Source organism: Nycticebus coucang, chromosome 6, assembly GCF_027406575.1.
Source record: "Nycticebus coucang isolate mNycCou1 chromosome 6, mNycCou1.pri, whole genome shotgun sequence".
NCBI lineage: Eukaryota > Metazoa > Chordata > Mammalia > Primates > Lorisidae > Nycticebus > Nycticebus coucang.
This window is the reverse complement of record NC_069785.1, coordinates 70,495,731-70,520,416: the sequence shown is the minus strand read 5'-3', so window position 1 is coordinate 70,520,416 and position 24,686 is coordinate 70,495,731. Positions and strand designations below refer to the sequence as shown.

The 24,686-nt window shown below is 40.6% G+C and overlaps 1 protein-coding gene and 1 pseudogene across 8 annotated transcripts in view; both read right to left on the bottom strand.

The window, feature by feature from the left end:
* Nucleotides 1–24,686, bottom strand: part of MAP2K5 (mitogen-activated protein kinase kinase 5) — a 316,347-nt gene that overhangs the window by 54,330 nt on the left and 237,331 nt on the right. For 5 of the 8 annotated variants that reach the window (XM_053594060.1, XM_053594061.1, XM_053594062.1 and 2 more), the window contains one exon: nt 24,458–24,490. The exons of 1 other annotated variant lie outside the window; for it this stretch is intronic. In XM_053594060.1, the coding sequence (XP_053450035.1) occupies nt 24,458–24,490 (33 nt within the window). Of the gene's footprint in view, nt 1–24,158; nt 24,280–24,457; nt 24,491–24,686 lie in introns of those variants that run through there. 2 more of the 8 variants (XR_008380628.1, XR_008380627.1) reach the window with 2 other exon arrangements.
* On the bottom strand, nt 16,479–21,521 carry LOC128587689 (DNA-(apurinic or apyrimidinic site) endonuclease-like; annotated as a pseudogene).

The following is a 24,686-nucleotide window of genomic DNA, read 5'->3' as shown; positions in this document are numbered from 1 at the left end:
TCTGATCAGAACTATAGTTTCCTAACTGTCATTTCTGATCCGTCATTCATAATCCTCTCAGAGTGACTTTTCTTAAACACCAATCTGGTTATGTTAATTTCCTGCTTAAAACTCTTTCATTCCCCGCTCCCTACAAACGTTCCAAGCATGGGTTATAAAGATCCTTCAAAACATGGCCCGTGCCTCATCTCATCACACCTTTCCAACACCACAGGCACACTGCACTCCCTGCAGGGGCCTGTCCTCTGCAGAGCCTGCTGGGGAGCCCCCATCTCAGTCATGAGTTCTCCCCACTGTTTCACCAGCACCTTGCCCACACTTTTATTACAGAATTTATATGGCTACAAACATCATTAAATACTGTATCGTAAATACTTGTTTATGTGAGCGGTTAAAATGATAGTCACCGTAGTCCTCTGAGAGCTCAGGCCATCAAGCCTCATACCACTTGTACTACCTGCAGCTTCCTGATCTATTTATACATGACTGCTTACTTGTCTGCCTTTTTGATAGAATGTCAGCTCTTTAATGGTGGCAACTGCATCCCATTCATTCTCAATCCCCAGTACCTAGCTTTGGGATTAATACGGGTTTACAGAATGATTGGGCTATAATCAGTGGTTCTCACACCATAATCTACGGAACCCTGAGGACATTTATGCAAGAAAAGGGGTGGAGAGGTAAGCCCCTGGCCCTCTGACCAAAGTAAAGCAGCTCCCTGTTTATCTATTTTATAGAATAAGGTTTTTTAGCCACATAATGGGGTTAAGTGCTTTAAAAAAATGAGTAAAAATCAACTTTTGTTATCAATGGGAAGATACAATCTGATTTGCAAATGCCTTTTAGAAATACAATTTTTATGCATATCAAAACCACAATGAGAGGCTTGGCACCTGTAGCTTAGTGGTTAGGGCACCGGCCACATACACCAGAGGTGGGGTTAGAACCTGGCCAGGGCCTGCAAAACAATGACAACTACAACAAAAAAATAGCCGGGCATTGTGGTGGGCACCTGTAGTCCCAGCTACTTGGGAGGCTGAGGCAAGAGAATCACTTAAGCCCAAGAGTTGGAGGTTGCTGTGAGATGTGATGCCACAGGACTCTACCTAGGGTGACATAGAGACTCTGCCTCAAAAAAAAAAAAAAAAAAAAAATCCTAATGAGGCTAGAGTAGAGGCTCTAGTCTGTAATACCAGCACTTTGGGGAGGCCAAGGCAGAAGGATTGGTTGAGGCTAGGAGTTTGAGACCCAGTCTCTGCAGATCAAAAAAAAGAAACAATACGAAAAACAGCAATAATATATCACCTCACATCTGTTAGGATGGCTATCATCAAAAAGGTCAAGAGAGGACCAGGTGCAAGAGAGGACCAGTGGCTCACACGTGTAATCCTAGCACTCTGGGAGGCCGAAGTGGATGGATCTCTTGAGCTCAGGAGTTCAAGAACAGCCTGAGAAAGAGTGAGACCCCATCTTTAAAAATAGCCAGGTTTTGTGGAGAGCACCTGTAGTTCCAGTTACTCAGGAGGCTGAGACAAGAGGATCATCTGAGCACAAGAATATGAGGTTGCTGTGAGCTATGATTCCACGGTGTTTCTGTCTACCAAGGGCAACAAAGTGAGATTATGTCTCAGAAAAAAAGGTCAAGAGATAGCAAGTGTTGGTGAAGATGTGGAGAAAAGGGAACCCTTATACACTGTGGGAATGCAACTTGGTATGGAAAATAGTATGGAGGAGGTGGTTCCTCAAAAACTAAAAATAGCTAGGTGCAGTGGCTAACCCCTGTTACCTTAGCACTCCAGGAGGCCGAGGCAGGTGGATTGTTTGAGCTCAGCAGTTCAAGACCATCCTGAATAAGAGCAAGACCTTGTCTCGATGAAAAACAGAAAAAAAACCCCAAAACTAGCCAGGTGTTGTGGTGGGTGCCTATAGTCCTACATACTTGGGAGGCTGAGGCAAGAAGATCTCTTCAGCAGAGGAATTTGAGCTTGCTGTGAACCATGATGCTAGGGCACTTTACCCAGGGAGACAGAGTGAGACTCTGTCTCAAAAAGAAAAAAAAAAAAAAATCAAAAATAGAATGACCATATGATCTAGCAATCCCACTTCTGGGTATATATCCAAAAGAAATAAAATCACTATTCTGAAGAGCTATTTGCACTACCACGTTCACTGTGGCATTATTCACAATAGCCAATACAACCTCAGTGTCAGTCAATGGATGAATGGACAGAGAAAATGTGGTATATACATACAATGTGACATTATTCAGCCTTAAAAAGAGAGCAACAACATGGATGAACCTGAAGGATATTATGTAACTGAAATAAGCCAAACACAGAAAGACAAAAACTGTATGATCTCACTTGTATGTGGAATCTAAGATAGTTGAACTCATAAAAACAGAGTAGAAAAGCAGTTACCAGGGGCCTGGGGGCTGTGGGAAATGGAGAAATGTTGGTCAAAGTATAAACTTACTTTTATAAGATGAATATAATCTGGAGGCTTAATATATAGTATGGTGGCTACAGTCAATAATACTGTATTGCATCTTTAAATTTTGTGAAGAGAGTATTAGTAAGTGTTCTTACCATACATGCACATAAAAAACATAACTGTGAGATGGATATATTAGCTTGATTAAGGCAATCTTTTCACAATGTATATGTACATCAAAACATCACATTATGTATCTTAAACATATATAATTTCTATTTGTTAATCATACCTCAATAAAGCTAGAGGAAAAATACAACTTTTACATTCCACAAGGCATATTTGCACACAAAACAAGGTAAAGACAACCTTACTTTGTCTCTTTATATATATATATATAAAGTATGTATAAATATATGTGTGTGTGTGTGTGTATATATATATATATATTTTTTTTTTTTTGAGACAGAGTTTCACTTTGTTGCCCTTGGTAGAGTGCTGTGGTGTCATGGCCCACAGCAACCTCAAACTCCTGGGCTCAAGCTATTCTCTTGCCTCCTCCTTCCTAGTAGCTGGGACTACCGGCGCCTGCCACAAGAGATGGGGGTCTCACTCTGGCTCAGCCTGGTCTTGAACTCCTGAGCTCAAGCAATCCACTCACCTCAACCTCCCAGAGTGCTGGGATTACAGGCATGAGCCACCGCACCTGGCCTTTTTTCTGTTCTTGATCAAAGAAAGGAGAATGGTGGTTGGGAGGGAAAAAGAGGAGAGGTAGAGACTGTTGCCATATAGGGGAAGACTCCTTCATTCAGGGGCAGGTGGTTTACCCTAGAATTCATTTAGGTGTGTACGAAGCCCAAAACACACAGTGCCCCTTATGAGATGACTTTGACAATGTCAGGGCTCCAGGCCAACAGATGGGTAGGGACACAGTAAGGCACAGCTCTAAGAAGACCTTTGTGCCCCTGTCTGGGGGAGATACTGGCTTTCCCCATCAAGGTTGTAGCTAGCAAAAGGAGATCAATGGGAATGCCACAGCAAGGATGGGGGAAGGATGGTGGGAAGAGGATGGCCAGCAAAGTGATTGGGCAAGAAGATGAGGAAGGGGACTCCTTGTTGTGGAACCTGGTCTGGGGCTTCAGTGAAGAGGAGGACTAAAGTGGATTTGTTTAAGATGGGAACAGATTTTCTTGGCCAATTCCTGCCCCTAATTTAACAGCCCATCATCACAAAATCCCACTATAAAAATCTACGTCTTCTGCAAATTCATATGACTCTACTTAAAACTTAATGAAGACGGAAGAGAGCCAATGATGTTTACTTAGCTGCCTGGCTGGCATACGCATATAGTTACAGTCATCCTAAAAACAGTCGCCACGAATGGGGACAATCATTTACTATATAAACACTTGAATTCACCAAAAGGCTCACATGGACTCTTCCCTTAGATGTGATTCTCCTGATGTTTTCTAGAAATGCCAGCATACATGTCCACTGCTAGGAGGAGGCAGTGTTTGATGCTAGTCCCAGCCTGGCAGTTCAGTGAAGATGTAGATTATTCACAAAGCTAGACATGTCTCACTTTGGGGTCAGGCAGCTAACATATATATCTGTTCTAGAAGAGAGGGACAGGTGGACAAAAGGGGATATGAAAACTGAGGACTGGGAAAGGGGGGAGAAAAATGAGGGAAGAGTCTGCTTTATATATAAACCACATTATTAAAAACCTTCTAAATTAACAAAAATCTTCTAAGTTTTTCTTTTAGCTTCATTTCTCTTAGCATCTCATCTCTACAGAATTATCTTAGAAAAAATAACACACTGGGGCAATGCCTGGGGCTCAGTGGGTAGGGCACCAGCCTCATATACCGAGGGTGGTGGGTTCAAGCTCGGCCCCGGCCAAACTGCAACAAAAACACAGCCAGGCGCTGTGGTGGGCACCTGTGGTCCCAGCTACTCAGGAGGCTGAGGCAAGAGAATCACCTAAGCCCAAGAGCTGGAGGTTGCTGTGAGCTGTGGCAAAGTGAGACTGTCTCTAAAAAAAAAAAAAAATTCGGGCGCGGCCAAAGAAAAAAAAAGAAAGAAAAAATAACACAGATCTCAACATGTCAAACCTTCCAGGGAGCTCCCCTGACCACAGAGTCACATTTAAGCTTCCTAGGACAGCATCTGAGACTCCACATATATTTTTCTACCCTCACTTTTTGTCTTCGAAGTTGCCCCCTACTTCAATACTGATGGCTGTCTTCCTCCCTCTGCATGGATGATCTTCTTGCCCTTTTCACTTAGTGAAAGCTCAAGTATTCCAAGGCCCAGCTCAAACATCATCTCTCTGAAGCTGTCTTTGTTACCTCTCACCTCTTCCAACCTTTTACAGCTTTGTTTATATGCCTTTTATCATATTGAATCAAATTTAGTTGGTAAGTTTGTCTCCTGCTAGTTCATGAATTCATGTAGCATAGGGAGTTATTTCAGCACCTTGCAGGGATCATGGCCTGAGCAGGAGCTCAGTAAATGTTCCTTAAAGTAGGCAAAGTACAGATTTTTCTAGCAGGGCTAGTTGTGATTTAAGTTTGTCTTTTCTTCTACTGAGGCCCATCCTATCCAGCTGAAAAAGACTTCTGTTCTAAAAACACAAAAGCTTAGAATAAAGTCCATCCAACAGAAACTCATTTATGCTTTTTCTTGTCTGACCTTTTAAAATTTAATTCACAAAAAATAAAATTCACCTTTTTAAAGTGCACAACTAGTTCTAAAACATTTCCACTACCCTAAAAAGAAACACTGTACCTGTAACAGTCATTCCCAATCCCTCTCTCCTCCAGTCCCTGGCAATCACTGACTAACCTACGTCTATCTCTATGGATTTCCCATTGTGGACATTCCTATAAATGTAAATTTCATATACTATGTGCTTTTTGTGTCTGATTCCTCAGCCAGTGTTTTCAAGGTACATCCATGTCACCACATTTATCACTACTTTATTCCTATGTATGGTTGATTAATATTCTGGTGCGCAGATATAAAAGATTTTTTTTTTTTTAATTGTTGGGGATTCATTGAGGGTACAATAAGCCAGGTTACACTGATTGCAATTGTTAGGTAAAGTCCCTCTTGCAATCATGCCTTGCCCCCATAAAGTGTGACACACACCAAGGCCCCACCCCACTCCCTCCGTCCCTCTTTCTGCTTCCCCCCCATAACCTTAAATGTCATTAATTGTCCTCATATCAAAATTGAGTACATAGGATTCATGCTTCTCCATTCTTGTGATGCTTTACTAAGAATAATGTCTTCCACTTCCATCCAGGTTAATTCAAAGGATGTAAAGTCTCCATTTATTTTTTTTTTAATTTTTTAATTTCTAATTTCTAATTTATTATTATTTTTTTTTTATTGTTAGGGATTCATTGAGGGTACAATAAGCCAGGTTATACTGATTGCAATTGTTAGGTAAAGTCCCTCTTGCAATCATGTCTTGCCCCCATAAAGTGTGACACACACCAAGGCCCCACTCCCCTCCCTCCGTCCCTCTTTCTGCTTCCCCCCCATAACCTTAATTGTCATTAACTGTCCTCATATCAAAATTGAGTACATAGGATTCATGCTTCTCCATTCTTGTGACGCTTTACTAAGAATAATGTCTTCCACTTCCATCCAGGTTAATACGAAGGATGTAAAGTCTCCATTTTTTTTAATGGCTGAATAGTATTCCATGTTATACATATACCACAGCTTGTTAATACATTCCTGGGTTGGTGGGCATTTAGGCTGTTTCCACATTTTGGCGATTGTAAATTGAGCTGCAATAAACAGTCTAGTACAAGTGTCCTTATGATAAAAGGATTTTTTTCCTTCTGGGTAGATGCCCAGTAATGGGATTGCAGGATCAAATGGGAGGTCTAGCTTGAGTTCTTTGAGGTTTCTCCATACTTCCTTCCAGAAAGGTTGTACTAGTTTGCAGTCCCACCAGCAGTGTAAAAGTGTTCCCTTCTCTCCACATCCATGCCAGCATCTGCAGTTTTGAGATTTTGTGATGTGGGTCATTCTCACTGGGGTTAGATGATACCTCAGGGTTGTTTTGATTTGCATTTCTCTAATATAGAGAGATGATGAACATTTTTTCATGTGTTTGTTAGCCATTCGTCTGTCATCTTTAGAGAAAGTTGTATTCATGTCTCTTGCCCATTGATATATGGGATTGTTGGCTTTTTTCATGTGGATTAATTTGAGTTCTCTATAGATCCTAGTTATCAAGCTTTTGTCTGATTGAAAATATGCAAATATCCTTTCCCATTGTGTGGGTTGTCTCTTTGCTTTGGATATTGTCTCCTTAGCTGTACAGAAGCTTTTCAGTTCAATGAAGTCCCATTTGTTTATTTTTGTTCTTGTTGCAATTGTCATGGCAGTCTTCTTCGTGAAGTCTTTCCCCAGGCCAGTATCTTCCAGTGTTTTTCCTATGCTTTCTTGGAGGATTTTTATTGTTTCATGCCTTAAATTTAAGTCCTTTATCCATCTTGAATCAATTTTTGTGAGTGGGGAAAGGTGTGGGTTCAGTTTCAGTCTTTTACATGTGGATATCCAGTTCTCCCAACACCATTTATTGAATAGGGAGTCTTTCCCCCAAGGTATGTTCTTCTTTGGTTTATCGAAGATTAGGTGGTTGTAAGATGTTAGTTTCATTTCTTGGTTTTCAATTCCATTCCAAGTGTCTATGTCTCTGTTTTTGTGCCAGTTCCATGCTGTCTTGACCACTATGGCTTTGTAGTACAGACTAAAATCTGGTATGCTGATGCCCCTGCTTTATTTTTATTACTAAGAAGTGCCTTAGCTATATGGGGTTTTTTCTGGTTCCATACAAAATGCAGAATCATTTTTTCCAAATCTTGAAAGTACGATATTGGTATTTTGATAGGAATGGCATTGAATAGGTCGATTGCTTTGGGAAGTATGGACATTTTAACAATGTTGATTCTTCCCATCCATGAGCATGGTATGTTCTTCCATTTGTTAATATCCTCTGCTATTTCCTTTCTGAGGATTTCATAGTTTTCTTTATAGAGGTCCTTCACCTCCTTCGTTAGGTATATTCCTAGGTATTTCATTTTCTTTGAGACTATGGTGAAGGGAGTTGTGTCCTTAATTAGCTTCTCATCTTGACTGTTATTGGTGTATACAAAGGCTACTGACTTGTGGACATTGATTTTATATCCTGAAACATTACTGTATTTTTGATGACTTCTAGGAGTCTTGTGGTTGAGTCTTTGGGGTTCTCTAAGTATTAGATCATGTCGTCAGCAAAGAGGGAGAGTTTGACCTCGTCTGCTCCCATTTGGACTCCATTTATTTCCTTGTCTTGCCTAATTGTATTGGCTAGAACTTCCAGCACTACGTTGAATAGTAAAGGTAACAGAGGACAACCTTGTCTGGTTCTAGTTCTAAGAGGAAAAGCTTTCAGTTTTACTCCATTCAGTAAAATATTGGCTGTGGGTTTGTCATAGATAGCTTCAATCAGTTTTAGAAATGTGCCACCTATGCCTATACTCTTCAGTGTTCTAATTAGAAAAGGATGCTGGATTTTATCAAATGCTTTATCTGCATCTATTGAGAGGATCATGTGATCTTTATTTTTGCCTCTGTTAATATGGTGGATAACGTTTATGGACTTGTTTATGTTAAACCAGCCTTGCATCCCTGGGATGAAGCCTACTTGATCATGATGAATGACTTTTTTGATGATAAGCTGTAATCTATTGGCTAGGATTTTGTTGAGAATTTTTGCATCTATATTCATGAGTGAGATTGTTCTGAAATTCTCCTTTTTGTTTGGGTCTTTTCTGGGTTTTGGTATCAGGGTGATGTTTGCTTCATAGAATGTGTTGGGGAAGATTCCTTCTTCCTCAATTTTTGGGAATAATTTCTGCAGTACAGGAATAAGCTCTTCCTTGAAGGTTTGATAGAATTCTGGAGTGAAGCCATCTGGACCAGGGCATTTTTTGGTTGGAAGCTTTTTTATTGTTTCTTTGATCTCAGTGCTTGAAATTGGTCTGCTCAGGAGCTCTATTTCATCCTGGCTGAGTCTAGGGAGAGGGTGTGATTCCAAACATTGATCCATTTCTTTCACATTGTCAAATTTCTGGGCATAGAGTTTCTGGTAGTATTCAGAGATGATCTCTTGTATCTCTGTGGGATCAGTTGTTATTTCCCCTTTATCATTTCTGATTGAGGTTACTAGAGATTTTACTTTTCTATTCCTCAGTCTGGCCAATGGTTTATCTATTTTATTTATTTTTTCAAAAAACCAACTCCTTGTTTCATTAATTTTCTGAATGATTCTTTTGTTTTCAATTTCATTGATCTCTGATTTGATTTTGGATATTTCTTTTCTTCTACTGAGTTTAGGCTTAGATTGTTCTTCTTTTTCCAATTCCATAAGATCTCTTGTGAGATTGTTGATGCGCTCTCTTTCTGTTTTTCCAATGTAGGCATCTAAAGCGATGAATTTTCCTCTCAAAACTGCTTTTGCAGTATCCCACAGGTTTTGGTAGCTTCATTGTTGTTATGCTCAAGGAAGTTAATGATTTCCTGTTTTATTTCTTCCTGCACCCATCTGTTATTCAACAGAAGATTGTTTAATTTCCATGCCTTTGGGTGGGGTTGAGCATTTTTGTTAGAGTTGAGTTCCACCTTTAGTGCCTTATGGTCTGAGAAGATACAAGGTAAAATGTCAATTCTTTTGATTCTGGTGATATTTGTTTTGTGTCCTAGGAGATGATCAATTTTGGAGAATGTTCCATGGGGTGATGAGAAGAATGTATATTCTTTATCTTTCGGGTGGAGTGTTCTATATACGTCTATCAAGCACAGTTGTGCTTATATTTAAATCTCTTATATCTTTGTTTAATTTCTGTTTAGAGGATCTGTCCAGCTCTGTAAGAGGAGTGTTAAAGTCCCCTGTTCTTATGGTATTATCAGATATCACATTGCTCAGACTGAGTAAGGTCTGTTTCAAGAATCTGGGAGCATTTAAATTGGGTGCATAGATATTTAGAATTGAAATGTCTTCTTGTAGTTTTCCCTTGACCAATACAAAGTGGCCATCTTTGTCTTTTTTGACTTTAGTTGCTTTAAATCCACATGTATCTGAAAATAAGATTGCAACTCCTCTTTTCTTCTGAATTCCATTTGCCTGAAAAATTGTCTTCCAACCCTTGACTCGGGGCTTTAATTTGTCTTTTGAAGCCAGGTGTGTTTCTTGCAGACAGCAAATGGATGGCTTGTGTTTTTTAATCCAGTCAGCCAATCTATGTCTCTTCAGTGGGGAATTCAAGCCATTAACATTTATTGAGATAATTGATAAGTGTGGTAGTATTCTATTCGTCTTATTTTGTGAGAGTCCATTGCTTAGTTTTATCTTTTGCATCAGTGTGGAGGTTAGGTTCTGTCCTTTAATTTCTGAGTTCTTACTTTGCTGCTGATCCATTGTGGTGATCAGTCTGCACAACAGGTTGACGTATTTCCTGTAGAGCTGGTCTTGTTGTGGCGAATTTCCTCAATGTTTGTATATCCGTAAATGATTTGATTTCTCCATCAATTTTTAAGCTTAGCTTAGCAGGGTACAGAATTCTGGGCTGGAAATTGTTCTGTTTAAGTAGATTAAAGGTAGATGACCATTGTCTTCTTGCTTGGAAAGTTTCATTAGAGAAGTCTGCGGTCACTCTGATGGATTTGCCCCTGTAGGTCAACTGGCGCTTACTCCTGGCAGCTTGCAGAATCTTTTCTTTTGTCTTGACTTTGGACAGGTTCACCACAATGTGTCTTGGAGAAGCTCGGTTAGAGTTGAGATGACCTGGGGTCCGATAGCCCTCTGAAAGCAGTGTGTCAGAATCTTTGGTGATATTTGGGAAATTTTCTTTTATAATATTCTCTAGCATGGCTTCCATTCCTCTGGGGCATTCTTCTTCCCCTTCTGGAATTCCTATAACTCGTATGTTGGAACGCTTCATAAAGTCCCATAATTCTGACAGTGAACGTTCTGCTTTCTCTCTCTTCTTTTCTGCCTCTTTTACTATCTGAGTTATCTCAAGAACTTTGTCTTCTACCTCTGAAATTCTTCCTTCTGCATGGTCTAACCTGTTGCTGATACTTTCCACTGCATCTTTAAGTTCCCTAATTTACTGTTTCAGTTCCTTCAGCTCTGCTATATCCTTTTTATATTCTTCATATCGTTCATCTCTGATTTGATTCTGTTTTTGGATTTCCTTTTGGTTATTTTCCACTTTATTAGCAGTTTCCTTCATTGTTTCCATCATTTCTTTCATTGTTTTCAACATGTGTATTCTAAATTCCCTTTCTGTCATTCCTAACATTTCTTCATAGGTGGAATCATCTGCAGTAGCTACCTCATGGTCCCTTGGCGGGGTTGTTCTCGACTGGTTCTTCATGATGCCTGGAGTTTTCTGCTGATTCTTCCTCATGGGTGATTTCTTTTATCTGTTTCCTTGCCCTAATTTTCCTTTCACTTCCTCTTGCTCTTTAAGTTCTCGTGCCTGTGGACTAAGGATTACAGGGCCAGAAGGGTGAGAAGGTTGAAGAGCAAAAAAGGGATGAAAGAAAGGAGGACCGAGTGATAAGAAAAAAAAAGAAAAACAGAGAAAGGAGAGAGGGTGGATAAAAGGAATATTGACAAAAAGAAGAAAGGCACAGAAATAGGGAGACAGAGCAATATAGGTATACAGTAGGGTACTTTGACACAACCTTAAGAAAACCCCACCCTCTGGGGGTGCCCAGTTGGGTGGTTCCCTTGAGGTCAGCAGCTCTTTGGTAACCTGATCAAACACAGTACCCCACCTCCACCAAGTAGAGAGGAAAGACAAAAATGCTATAAATCAAACCAAAACAAGCAAACAGAAAACTTTACGGGATAAAATTGGGTGAAAAACCAAATAATAGCTTAGAAACACTAGCAAAAATGAAATTCTAGTTATTGAAAAAGGCAGCAATGGGAAATTGTAATTAAAGTAGAAAAATTGAGAAAGAAAAAGGATCTGTATGGAAAAGGTTGAAATTAAAAAACAAAACAACATCAACAACATCAAAATAAACAAAAAAAACAACCAACCCCCCCCCCCCAAAAAAAAAAAAACACCACCAAAAACAAAGCAGTATGTATATGTTATTGAATATTGTCTGGGCAACATGTGGTCTTCTGGGGGATGAGATGTTAATCACAGTTCTGATACGACTGGAGGCTGCTGATTTCTCAAACCCCAGCAGGTAGACACCCTAAATCTCTCTTCAGCCCACTTAAAAGGCACTTTCAACTTGTAAACTTGCTGAGCAGAAGCTTTCTCAGGAAAGTGCTTGTTGCTGGAATCACTGCTGAAGTGGCTATCCACTTACCCAGTGTGCCAAAACCGGTCTCACTCTGCCCTGGAGGGTTAGGGCTGCAAGGCGGCTCAGACCCCACCCTTAGGCTACTTGGTCTGGGTTACCAGCTCCCACCCGATTCTAGCTCTGCAACCCTGAGGGCGGAGCTTCCCAGGGCAGATCGCTCACAATGGCTCGTGACCCATAGCCAAACACCGTTAGCTCAGTCTGGCTCAGCAGCTGAGACAGGGGCCCTAGACAATGGCCAAAGTTCTCTACACTCCCGCTCAGGCTCTCCCCAGAGCAGTTCAACTGAGTGCCAAGTCCAAAGACACCAAAACAGTTCACAGGTAAGGCCTTTCTGGTTTGCAATCTCGGTGCTACTGAACTTACAGTTGCGGGCGGGTTTAGATGGATTGAACACACGCGACCACTTGCCGTTTTTCCACTGTTTTAGTCCTCCTCTTGGGGTCCAGAAGTCTCTCGCTGACTCCCTGTATCTCCTCACAGGGGTGATGATAGGCAGATCCCACCAGCCAGAGATGCCTGGAGTCCTATCTCCCCAGACTCACGGTACCCAGATGCAAGGAAGCTGTTACTCGGCCGCCATCTTGCTCCGCCTCCTCCAGATGAACGTTTATCGACATAAACCATTTTTTAAAATTCATCGGCTGATGAACTTTGGGGTTGTTTCTATTTTTTGGCTATTACAAATAATGCTGCTATGAGCACTTACCTATATGTTTTTATGTGGACATGTATTCTCAATTCTCTTGGACATATACTTAGGAATGGAATTGAGTCAGAGTAATTCTAAATTCAATTTTTTGATGAACTATCCAACTGTATTCCATAGCAAATGTACCATTTCACAATGCTACCAGCAATTTGTGAGGGTTCTAATTTATCCACATTCCTGTCAACACTTAGTATTTTCTGTTGTTTTGATTTTAGCCATCCTAGTGGATATGAAATCAGGTCTTGCTGTGGTTTTGTTTGCATTTCCCTAATTAATGATGTTGAGCATATTTTCATGTGCTTGTTGGGCATCTGCATACCTCCTTTGATTAAATGTCTATTCAAATCATTTGCCCATCATATTTTTTTCTTTTGCCCATTTTTAAATTAATTACTTGTCTTTTTATTTATCATTGAATTGCAATAGTTCTTTACATATTCTGGATACTACTCTTATCAGATACATGATTTGTAAATATTTTCCTTTTCTGTGGGTTGTCTTTTCACATTTTGGATAAGTGTCCTCTGACCCAGAAAGGTTTCTTTTTTTTTTTTTTTTGAGACAGAGTCTCACTATGTCTCCCCGAGTAGAGTGCAGTGACATCACAGCTCACAGCAAACTACAACTCTTGGGCTCAAGTGATTCTCTTGCCTCGGTCTCCCAAGTAGCTGGGACTATAGGTGCCGGCCACAAGGCCTGGCTATTTTTTGTTGCAGTTGTCATTGCTGTCCAGCTGGCCTGGTCTGGGTTCAAACCTGCCACCCTCAGTGTATGTGGCTGGCACCGTAACCACTGTGCTATAGGCGCCAAGCCAACCCACAAAGGTTTTTAGTTTTGACCAAGCCCACTTTTTTTTCTTGCTTATGCTTGTGATGTCATGTCTACGAAACTGTGGCCTAATCAAAGGTCATGAAGATTTACATCTATGTTTTCTTTGAAAATTTTTCATAGTTTTAGCTCTAAAACTTAAGTCTCTGATCCATTTTGAGTTAATTTCTGTGTACAATGCAAAGTAGAGGTCTAAATTCATTCTTTTGCATAGGGATAACGAGTAGTCCTAGCAGCATTTGTTTAAAAAACTATTCTTTTGCCAAGGAATGGTCTTGGCATCATGGTCAGAAAACAAATGACTGTGAATATATAGGACTTTGAATTCTATTCCATATGTCTATCCATATGCCACTATCACACAATCTTGAATATCATAATTTCACAGTAAGTTGTTGAAATCAGGAAGTATGACCTTCTAGCCTCAAGGAAGCCTCCTGCCTTGGTCTTCCGAAGTGCTGGGATTACAGGTATGAGCCATTGAGCAGGCTGATGCTTTATTATTTATTTTTTGGCAGTTTTTTTTTGGCCAGGGCTGGGTTTGAACCTGCCACCTCCGGCATATGGGGCTGGGGCCCTATTCTTTTGAGCCACAGGTGCCGCCCCATGACACTCTATTTTAGAAAGAAATTTCTCCTGCCGAAATGACATTCTTTTTTTTTTTTTTTTATTGTTGGGGATTCATTGAGGGTACAATAAGCCAGGTTACACTGATTGCAAATGTTAGGTGAAGTCCCTCTTGCAATCATGTCTTGCCCCCATAAAGTGTGACACACACCAAGGCCCCACCCACCTCCCTCCTTCCCTCTTTCTATTTCCCCCCCCATAACCAGAATTGTCATTAATTGTCCTCATATCAAAATTGAGTACATAGGATTCATGCTTCTCCATTCTTGTGATGCTTTACTAAGAATAATGTCTTCCATGTCCATCCAAGTTAAAATGAAGGATGTAAAGTCTCCATTTTTTTTAATGGCTGAACAGTATTCCATGGTATACATATACCACAGCTTGTTAATCCATTCCTGGGTTGGTGGGCATTTAGGCTGTTTCCACATTTTGGCGATTGTAAATTGAGCTGCAATAAACAGTCTAGTACAAGTGTCCTTACGATAAAAGGATTTTTTTCCTTCTGGGTAGATGCCCAGTAATGGGATTGCAGGATCAAATGGGAGGTCTAGCTTGAGTTCTTTGAGGTTTCTCCATACTTCCTTCCAGAAAGGTTGTACTAGTTTGCAGTCCCACCAGCAATGTAAAAGTGTTCCCTTCTCTCCACATCCACGCCAGCATCTGCAGTTTTGAGATTTTGTGATGTGGGCCATTCTCACTGGGGTTAGATGATACCTCAGGGTTGTTTTGATTTGCATTTCTCTAATATATAGAGATGATGAACATTTTCTCATGTGTTTGTTAGCCATTCGTCTGTCGTCTTTAGAGAAAGTTCTATTCATGTCTCTTGCCCATTGATATATGGGATTGTTGGCTTTTTTCATGTGGATTAATTTGAGTTCTCTATAGATCCTAGTTATCAAGCTTTTGTGAAATGACAATCTTTTCAAAGGGCCTTGGTGATTCTGTCATTATTACCATTCACTTTGAATTATTAATATATAGAAATACAATGACTTTTGTGTGTTGATCCTATATCCCAAAACTTTGCTGAACTTATTAGTTTTAGTAGTTTTGGGGAATTTTCTATATATATGTCACTTAATATAATATCACCTAATCTACAAATATAGTTTCACTTCTTCCTCTTTAAGCTGCATATCTTTTTTTTTCCTTGATCAAATGCCTTGCATAGAGCCCCAATGCTGTACATAAGCGGCAAAAGCGGACATCCTTGTCTTTTCCTGATCTTAGAGGGAAAGTTTTAGTCTTTTACCAATAAGTATAGTAGTAGCTGTAAGTTTTGGAAGATGTCCCTTATCAGGTTGTGGAAGTTCCCTTCTATTCCAAGTCTGTTGAGTGTTTAAAGGGTGTGGTGGATTTAAAACTCAAATGCTTTCATGTGTCTGTTAAGATTTTTTTGTCCTGCACCTGTGGCCCCATATACCGAGAATGGCAGGTTGGAACCCAGCCCCAGCCAAACTGCAACAAAAAAAAAAAAAAAAAAAAGATTTTTTGTCCTTTAATTTACTAATATGGTTTATAACACTGATTGATTTTCATCTGTTGGACCAACCTTGCAACCTGGGATAAACCCCACTTGGTCATGATGCGTAATTCTTTTTATATACTGCTAGATTTTTCTTGCTTAATTTTCTTAATGATTTCTGTACCCATAGTAATAAGAAACAAATATATATTTATTTTTACATTATTGTATATTACAATAATATATTAAAAATAAATATGTATATTTCTTTTAATTTAATTTAATTTTTTTGCAGACAGAGCTTTACTCTGTTGTCCCAGGCTAGGCTGCCATGGCAGGAGAGCTCACAGCAACCTCAAACTACTGGGTTTAGGTCATCTTCCTGCCTTAGCTTCCTGAGTAGCTGGGACTACAAGTGCTCACCACCATGCCTGGCTGTTTTACTATTTTTAGTAGATACAGTCTCCCTCTTGCTGAAGTGGTCTCGAACTCCTAAGCTCAAGCAAGCCACCGTCTTAAGTGCTAGGATTATAGGCTTAAGCCACCTCGCTTGGCCATATCAGGAATATTGGTCTGTAATTTTTCTTTTGTGTGAAGTCTTTATTTGGCTTTGGTACTCCATCCTCCTAGAAGAAATCAAGAAGTGTTCCCCCCTTTTCTCTCTCTTTTTTCTTTTTTTGAGACAGAGTCTTACTTTGTCATCCTTGGTAGAGTGCCATGGTGTCTTAGCTCACAGCAACCTCAAACTCTTTTTTTTTTTTTTTAAACTATGGCTTTTTATTTTCGTGTGGATAGCCCAAGAGAAGTAGGAATAATCAGTAGCCTTTGTTCAATGTTATTTTAAAAAAAGAAAAAAACCCCCACAAAACAGAAACCAAATTTTGGGCTTAAAAGAAACCTAAGTCTGTCACAGGATCCTGGTTGGACAATAGATTATTTTTATGGATGAGAAACACAGCGCTAGAGAGTGAAGAAGGAATGTTAGTTTGGGAGACCTATTTCCCAAAGTGATCTGGGAGAGGTGTCACAGTGCTAGATATAGGGTGACGGGACAGTGATCACTCCCCAGGGCCTTGGAATGGATCTCGCTATCACACAATGCTGGTAACAGAGAGTGGGACAACAAAAGGTAGTCAAGACGCCAACCAATATTCTTGGCTCGAGCATTCATCATGTAAGTCCAAAAGTTATAGGCACAGGCTGTGTTGGGGTAGAGGTGCCGAAAGCTGTCAGCCAGTGGCACAGCTTGCAGCAATTCCCCAAAACCTTGGCGCTCTTGTGGGGTGAAGCCAGCATTCTTTTTGTTTCCCTTGGGGTTGCAAGGTCAATTTCTTCATGAGCCATATTGCGATCTCCACACAGCACAAGGGGCTATTGGGAAGTCAAGCCCTTCAAGAACTTGCGGAAGGCTTCATCCCAGCACTGCCTGTACTCCAGTCGCACCAGCCCACGGGCTGCATTGGGTACTCAGGCTGTTACCAGCACAAACTTGTCAAACTCAGCCACAATCACTCGTCCTTCCTGATCATGTTCTAACTCACCAATGCCATAGGAAACTTTGAGTGGGCACTGGCGGGAAAGTAGGCCCACACCACTGTACCCTTCCTTGTCTGAAGGAGCTGACCAGTACTGATGGGATAGTCCAGGCAGCTCTTGAAGTTCAGTGGGTAGTTTGTTCTCAGAACATTTAGCAACCTCAAACTCTTAAGTTCAAGTGATCCTCTTGCCTGAGCCTCCCAAGTAGCTGGGACTATAGGAGCCCGCCACAATGCCCGGTTATTTTTCAGAGACGGGGTCTTGGTCTGGCTCAGGCTTGCCTCGAACATGTGAGCTCAGGCAATCCACCCACCTTGATCTCCCAAGTGCTGGGATTATAGGCATGAGCCACTGCACCCGGCCCCTTTTCTCTTTTTCAAAGAGTTTTAATTCTCCTTTAATTATCTGGTAGACTTCACCAATAAAACTATATAATCCTGAACTTTCCTTTGGGGGAAGTTTGTTTTCTTTTAAATCCTCTCACTTGTGGGTGAGGGCAGTGGTTCACCCCTGTAATACTAGCATTCTGAGAGGCTGAAGCAGGAGGACTACAGGAGTTTGAGACCAACTGAGCAAAAGTGAAATACTGTCTCTACTAAAAATGGAAAAACTTAGCCAGGTGTTGCAGAAGTCTGCAGGCAGGAGGATCGCTTGAACCCAGGAGTTTAAGGCTGCTGTGAGTTAGGCTGATGCCATGGTACTCTAGCCTAGGGTGAAAGAATGAGACTATGTCTCAGAAAATAAATAAACAACAAAACAAATAAACAAATCCCCCCCTCCTTATCTAAGTTTACTGAGATTCTGTATTTCTTCTCAACTCGGCATCAGCAGTTTCTATGTTCCTAAAAATTTGTCCACTTCATCTAGGTTGTCTAATTTATTGACATACCCTTGTCCATGTATTCTTTTACAATCCCTTTTACTTCTCTAAGTTCTGTAGTAACATGTCCTCTTTCACTTCTGATTTTAGTCCCCCTACACTCCAAGAGTAGCTAAAGGTTTGTCGATTTTTGTTGATCTTCTCAAAGAACCAACTTTTGGTTTCATTTATTTTCTCTTCTATAATTTATTTCTGCTGTAATTGTTTAATCTTTATTATTTCCCTCCTTCTACTCGCTTTGAGTTTAGTTTAGTCTTCTTTGTCCAGTTGCTTATGGTGGGAGAAACTACCCACCATATTAAAACTAATGAGATCTTATTTCTTTTTAATGTATACATTTACACTTAAAAGTTTTTCTCTTAGCACAGCTTTCATTGTATCTCATAAGTTTTGGTATACTGTATTTTCATTTTTGTTCATCTTAAAGTATTTTCTTTTTTTTTTGGACAGTCTCACTATGTCGCCTTCAGTAGAGTGCCAAGGCATCACAGCTCACAGCAACCTTAAACTCTTGGGCTTAAGTGATTGTCTTGCCTCAGCCTTCCAAGCAGCAGGGACTACAGGTGCCCACCACAACACCCACCTATTTTTTTGTTGTTGTAGTTGTCTTTGTTGTTTGGGAGGCCCAGGCTGGATTCAAACCTGCCAGCCCCAGTGCATGTGGCTGGAGCTCTAGCAGCTGAGCTACAGGCGCTGAGCCATCTTAAAGTATTTTCTAATTTCCTTTTCACTTTCTTCTTTGTTCCATTGGTTATTTAGGAGTGCGCTGTTTCCACATATTTGTAAATTTTCCTAATTTCCTTCTGCTACTGATTACTTCTGTCTTTGCTCCTTGGCCAGCTTTCCATTCTGTCTCCATACTTGGACATGCCACTGTCCTCAACAAAGCCCTGCTTCTGGGCTCGCCTTCCTCAGAAAGTCTTATTAAAGTAAGCAGAAGCAATACCTGTCCATTAGTCCCATCCAGGTGTTCTACACAGAGAACTATGCCATGCCTAAGACCAATTCTCCCTCCTTTATGCCCACAGCAGGGAAGAACGATCAGCAAATCTCAGAATTATTTAGTTAGCATTTTCTTCTTATTATTTTTGAGACAGAATTCCACTCTGTTGCTCTGGATAGAGTGCTATAGCATCAGAGCTCACAGCAACCTTAAACTCTTGGGCTCGAGACATCCTCTTCCCTTAGTCCCGAGTAGTTGGGACTACAGGCACGTACCACAATGCCTGGATAGTTTTTGTTTTTTAAGTAGAGATGGAGTCTCACTCTTACTCAGGCTGGTCTCAAACTTCTGAGCTCAGGAAATCTGCCGGCCTCGGCCTCCCAGAGTGCTAGGATTACAGGTGTGACCCACGGCGCCCGGTCTCGGCTAACGTCTTTTTTTTTTTTTTTAAGACAGAGTCTCGCCATGTCACCCTGGGTACAGTGCGGGGGTGTAACAGTTTACAGCAACCTCAAACTCCTGGGCTTAAGCAATTCTCTTGCCTCAGTCTCCCAAGTAGCCAGGAGGTGCCCATCACAGCGCCTGGCTATTTTTTGGTTGTAAGTTGTCATTGTTGTTTGGCAGGCCCAGGCTGGATTTGAACCTGCCAGGTCCTGTGTTTGTGGCTGGTGCCCGTGCCACTGAGTTACAGGTGCCCAGACCTCAGCTAACATCTTAAACAATCAAGCCCCACTGTTCATCTACACACCTGGCCCAACTGTAGGCTATTACTGACCACTAAACGTTTGTGTTTATATTTCAGAAATATTTCAGTATTTCATGAAACTTGTAGTTCTTACTAAGAAAGTAGCTTCTGCATAAAAGCTACTTATGATCAGGTATAATACATGGCTTAAATGAATTCACTTTTTATGGATACAATAAATAAATAAACAAAATTATAAATCTAAGATTTGTTAATTGCCCTGCTGAGCTCCTACAGATGCCAGATGAGAATTTTTAGCTATAATATGCTTGCAACATATATAAACTCAGAATAATAACCCATTTTTCTGGTTGTCATATTTTAGACAATCTGAACATTCTGAAACACATCTGTGAACTCAAAAATGATTCACAAGATAGTTTCAAGCCCTTCTGCCTGACATTTACATTTTTCCTTTCTTAACCCAGGAAACTCCCACTTATCTTTTAAGACTGAGCTTAAATGTTATCGCCCCTGAGGAGCCTTCTCCAAATCAACCCTCAGTCCCAAAGGAACAAACCCTCTTTCATCTCTGCATCCTACAGTTTTCATCCCACATTGAACCATAACTATTCATTTCTGTGTTTGCCTCTTTTCTGAGGTTATGGACTATCCAGAGGCAGGCTCAAGGGCAAGAGCCCTACTTCGGTTTTTTTCCAGTTCTTAGCACCTCAATCTGCTGATAGGCCCAACTATCTGGCTCTAGCCAGCTCGGCATCTGGTGATCCAGGTATCATGGCTGTACTTCCACTTGCCACAACACTAGTATGGCCAGTCCTTTGTTGTTAGCCAGTTGGGAAGCCCAGGCACTGGGGGAGCTTTAAGTGGCTATGTGGCCTCCTGAGTCCCAGCATGAGTGCTGGCCCAGTATGTGGGACTGTGCTTCTACCCTTCAACCCTCACAGACCCTGCCAGAAGCCAAGTCCCCTCTATGAGTGGAGCCTATCCTGACCATGGGATGTTCAACTCAGGCTCCCAGATGGTAATGAGTGAATGAACACATTCATTCATCCATTTCACTTCATTAAAGAGGTGTGTAAACCTCTGTCTCCCCTTTCAGATGAACCTGTTTGACCTTGAGTCAACTTACCACTTGAGTATCTGATTTCATTTGGTACTTTTTAGAGAGGGTCACTATCAGGAGTACAGAGACTGAAGACAGATGGTCAGATTGCTGGGGCAAAAGGTAGTCACTGACCAGAATGAGGAGTGCCCATGGAGAACAGAGGCAATCACAGGAGAGGACACAGGAAATGCGCCTACCAAGAAGTACAGCTGTGTAGGGCTATACATTTCAAGAGGCCTATGAGTATCACTGAGTGTCCAGACCAACGACTCTGGCAAAATGGTTGGTAAAATTCAGTAAAAGAACAAGGTAAGGCCCACACAATTTTACAGCCCCAGAGGGCATCAATATATCAAAGTTTAAGTTCAGTACAGAACCTAAGTCATTGAGAAAAGGTTAAGTGATATTTATCATACTCTTTTCAAGAGGCCACCAAGAAGAAATATATTTCAGAAATAATTTCTTTCTAAAAATGTAAAATTTCTCATAGATGTCAAAGCATAAAGTCATAAATTTCAGTTATTAAGACAATAGGGGCCACCTTATTCCCCAAAGACATCTGATGGCTAAGGCATCAGGTACGTGCAGACACACATCACTTACAATGAACCATAGCACTTTACACTGTAGGTACTCAGAGACTTGGGGAGGACTTGATTACAGAAGGTCCTAAGGTAGTTAAGTTCTACTGATGGGAGCAACTCTGAGATAACAGACAATATCTTTAAGTTATCACTTGTACCTGAGTTAGCTGGCTGTAAGCCAGATAAACTCCACACATCAAAATTAAATTGGATTGCCCAGATTTCTGATCGGAGCCCAGTTCTCCTGTTACCTTGGCTACCATTCCAGTTCTTGATCTTCGGTCCACATTTCATGGCCATGATTTTTATTCTTCTTCTTTTTTTTTAATTATCATAACTTTGTCTATTGATGCATTTATGGGGTTCAGGGTACTGCTTGGATATACAATATGAAATGCTTACATTGAACTTAGTAACACATCCATCAATCCATCACAATTATACTCATTTCTTAATAGTTTTGAAATGTACCATTGCATCATGCAAATTAGATGAGGTCCCCCCAAATACCCTCCCTCCTCCCATATTCCCCCTCCCCTCCTGTCTCTCTCCTTTTCCTTTCTACTTTCTGGACTATAGTTATGTTTTGCCATTCGTATGAGTGTGTAGGTGGTTATATATTGATTTCATAGTAGTATTGAGTACATGATTCTTATTCTTCTGTTTAGCTTTTGGTGTCTTCTTGTTGGACATTTGGTGGCTAACTCTAGTTTGTCTCATGATTCTACCTCCTGACTCCCCAGGCTGGCTCTCACATTCACCTCTGGACACTCTAGGACTGGCTCCTGCCCACGTTTGTCATGTTTTACTACTTCTTCACTCTTTACCAGGCCATAACATGAGGTTAAGCTGAATGCACATAATAAAATATGTTATCCTGGGCTTGGCTACAGCTATTCTGTTCATGACTCCAAACATATACACCTTGTTTGGATTAAGGCTCTCTTGGTGATAATGCATTTTGGTCTGACTTTTTGCTAACAGAAAATGATACACGCTAGCATCAGATATCCATTTCACAAGAGAGTAAATCCCATACCCAAGAAGTAAAGTAGCTCAAATCTGGGCTGGATCTATTCACTGATAAATAGAAACCCTCAAGTCAGATGAAAATAGAGATAGAGTGAATTGTCCTGAAGGACCTCAAAGGGCAGACTTGGTCTTAAAAAGCCACCACAGAAGGGGGTTAGCAGATCCTAGGCACAACCCTTAGTGAGTCGAATTCAGTCAAAGATGACGTGGACCAAAAAACCTACATTTTAACAAGAGCCTTAGGCAATTCTGATGCAGTTCATCCTTGGGCCGTTCTATGAGCAACACTGCATCACAGCAACAAGAAATATGACAAACACATGGGACGAGCACATAGGACCCCCCAGTCCTTTCCTGCTTAGATGCTATGATGTTCCTTGTTTCAGGCAGGTCATCTTGTCAATCCTTTCCTAATACTCTTATTTCAGAGTATCAGTTCAGTGCCAAGATCTACTTAGTTTTAGTTAAGACAACGCCAATTTCCCAAGCTTCCAAGGAAGCTGGTTTTAGAGTAAATGGGGACAGGTGTCTAAGTTATACCTTTCTCTTCATTTCAGGAAGAAATGCTACAAAGAAAAGCATTCCACTTAAATCAGACATTATTGTCCTTCATTGACTTCCTCCCCACTAAACAGAACATTTCCCTATAATAATTTCAAGTGTCTCATAATTTTGCCCAAATTAAACAAATAAAATGTTTCAAATTTAATAGCAATCACTGCTATCTTAAACAAGGAATGAAAGTATCTATTTGATCCAGAAAACGTCACATTATCTTTCCAGCAACATATATATTACTGGTGAGAAATACCTGTCCCTGAATGTTCTGCTGCCCAGGAGCGTGGCAGACGGAGAACAGTGGAGCCCAGGGAACACAGCAGGCTGTGCCCTTAACTGCCTAGGCCAAGTTTCCCTGGGCACTTCCCCAAGCAAAACTGGAAGGGGACTTCATGAAAACTGGTTTAATTAGAAGGATTCTATGGGGATAGGATGCTTTTGGAATCTAAGATGACAGAAGATATTGATGAGCTCTTAGATCCAGGAAGCCTGTCTGATATTTGAGATAATGGAACCTCCATTTGTTTCAGGACAATGCCTTCATTTTTACACCAACATGGTTTATGGCTTGCAGGGGATATATGGACTGACGGATGCAACCATTAAGGATGTTAGAGCCCCATTCTTACTATTATTGTGATATCAGTGTGTGTTTGTTTTTTTCCTAGGAGGATCTTTATTTTTTTCTCCCAAATCTCATAACTAGTTATACAGATGTTTAATTGAGAGGAATAATTATGAATTACGATTTGTTTTTTCTTTCAAACTTTCCTATCTGAGTCATTTATCGCATTCCCTCTCTAATTATACGTGTTTTAAATATTACAAAATTAAAGTTTAAAAAATAAACATTGCTAGTAGGCAAGCCCAAGCCCAGAGAGGCTCAGTTTTTTAAAAATGTTAATGTTTTCTTGCGAGCCTTGTGTATGATAGACTAATGTTAATTTATGGAGGGAAAAAAGGAATTTCAAGTCAGAATAAGAAGTAGAAAAAGTTGGCTGAGAAGAAAATACAGGTGGATTTGCCTTGCTCCGAGAAGGCAAAGGGAAAGTGAAACGTGACAGATAAGGATAATTAGAGGTAAGATGACTTCAAATGTGAGAATACTAGTTTCTAGTTACTTGAATCCTAGAATATGTAAGAGGTCAGGGGCATATTCTGAGGAAAGTGTCTATTTAGGAAAATTAAAGCCGAACTGTTGACTTAGAGCTTTCAAACCCTTTTATCACCTGGTACGCTTTGGGTAAATAAAGCAAGAAAGGCAAATTTATCCAGCTATGTTTGCTATTCAACTCTGACCCTAGCCTACTGAATGACTTTAAATATCTGTTATGGAAAAAATGATACCATTTTAATTTCCGGCTCCATTCCCATCTGGCCAGGGAGAGGATCAATTAATAGTCTTTAGGGCCTCTGACACCCCTGAGGAACAGCCTGTGGGACAGTCTGCTTTTGCAGGGTTTCTCCCCTAGAATCAGAAGAGCGGGATTCAGGACAAGGCCAGTCCACGTAACATAGCTCAGAGCCATACAACACAACTTGCTCCAAGGATGTTGGGCATTGTGCTTCATTAGGAAACAAAATATAAGCTTTCCACACCATTAGGAATGACTTTAGGAGCGAAAGCACATAAGACGATGCCTCACCTCATCAACAATGCACTGCAGAAGCTGGAGAGGCTGCAACGGGAAAGAAGAGAGGAAAAAGTATTAGCCTCTATGCAATATCTTCACAGTGGAGTGGAAAGAAAAAATCATTAATGCAATAAAATATAGCAAGATTAATCAACAACAGCAAACTCTTATAAAAACATTGATGCTCAGGATGTTCTATTATTTCTAATGGTACCTAATCTAATACAAGCAGTTAAAGGTT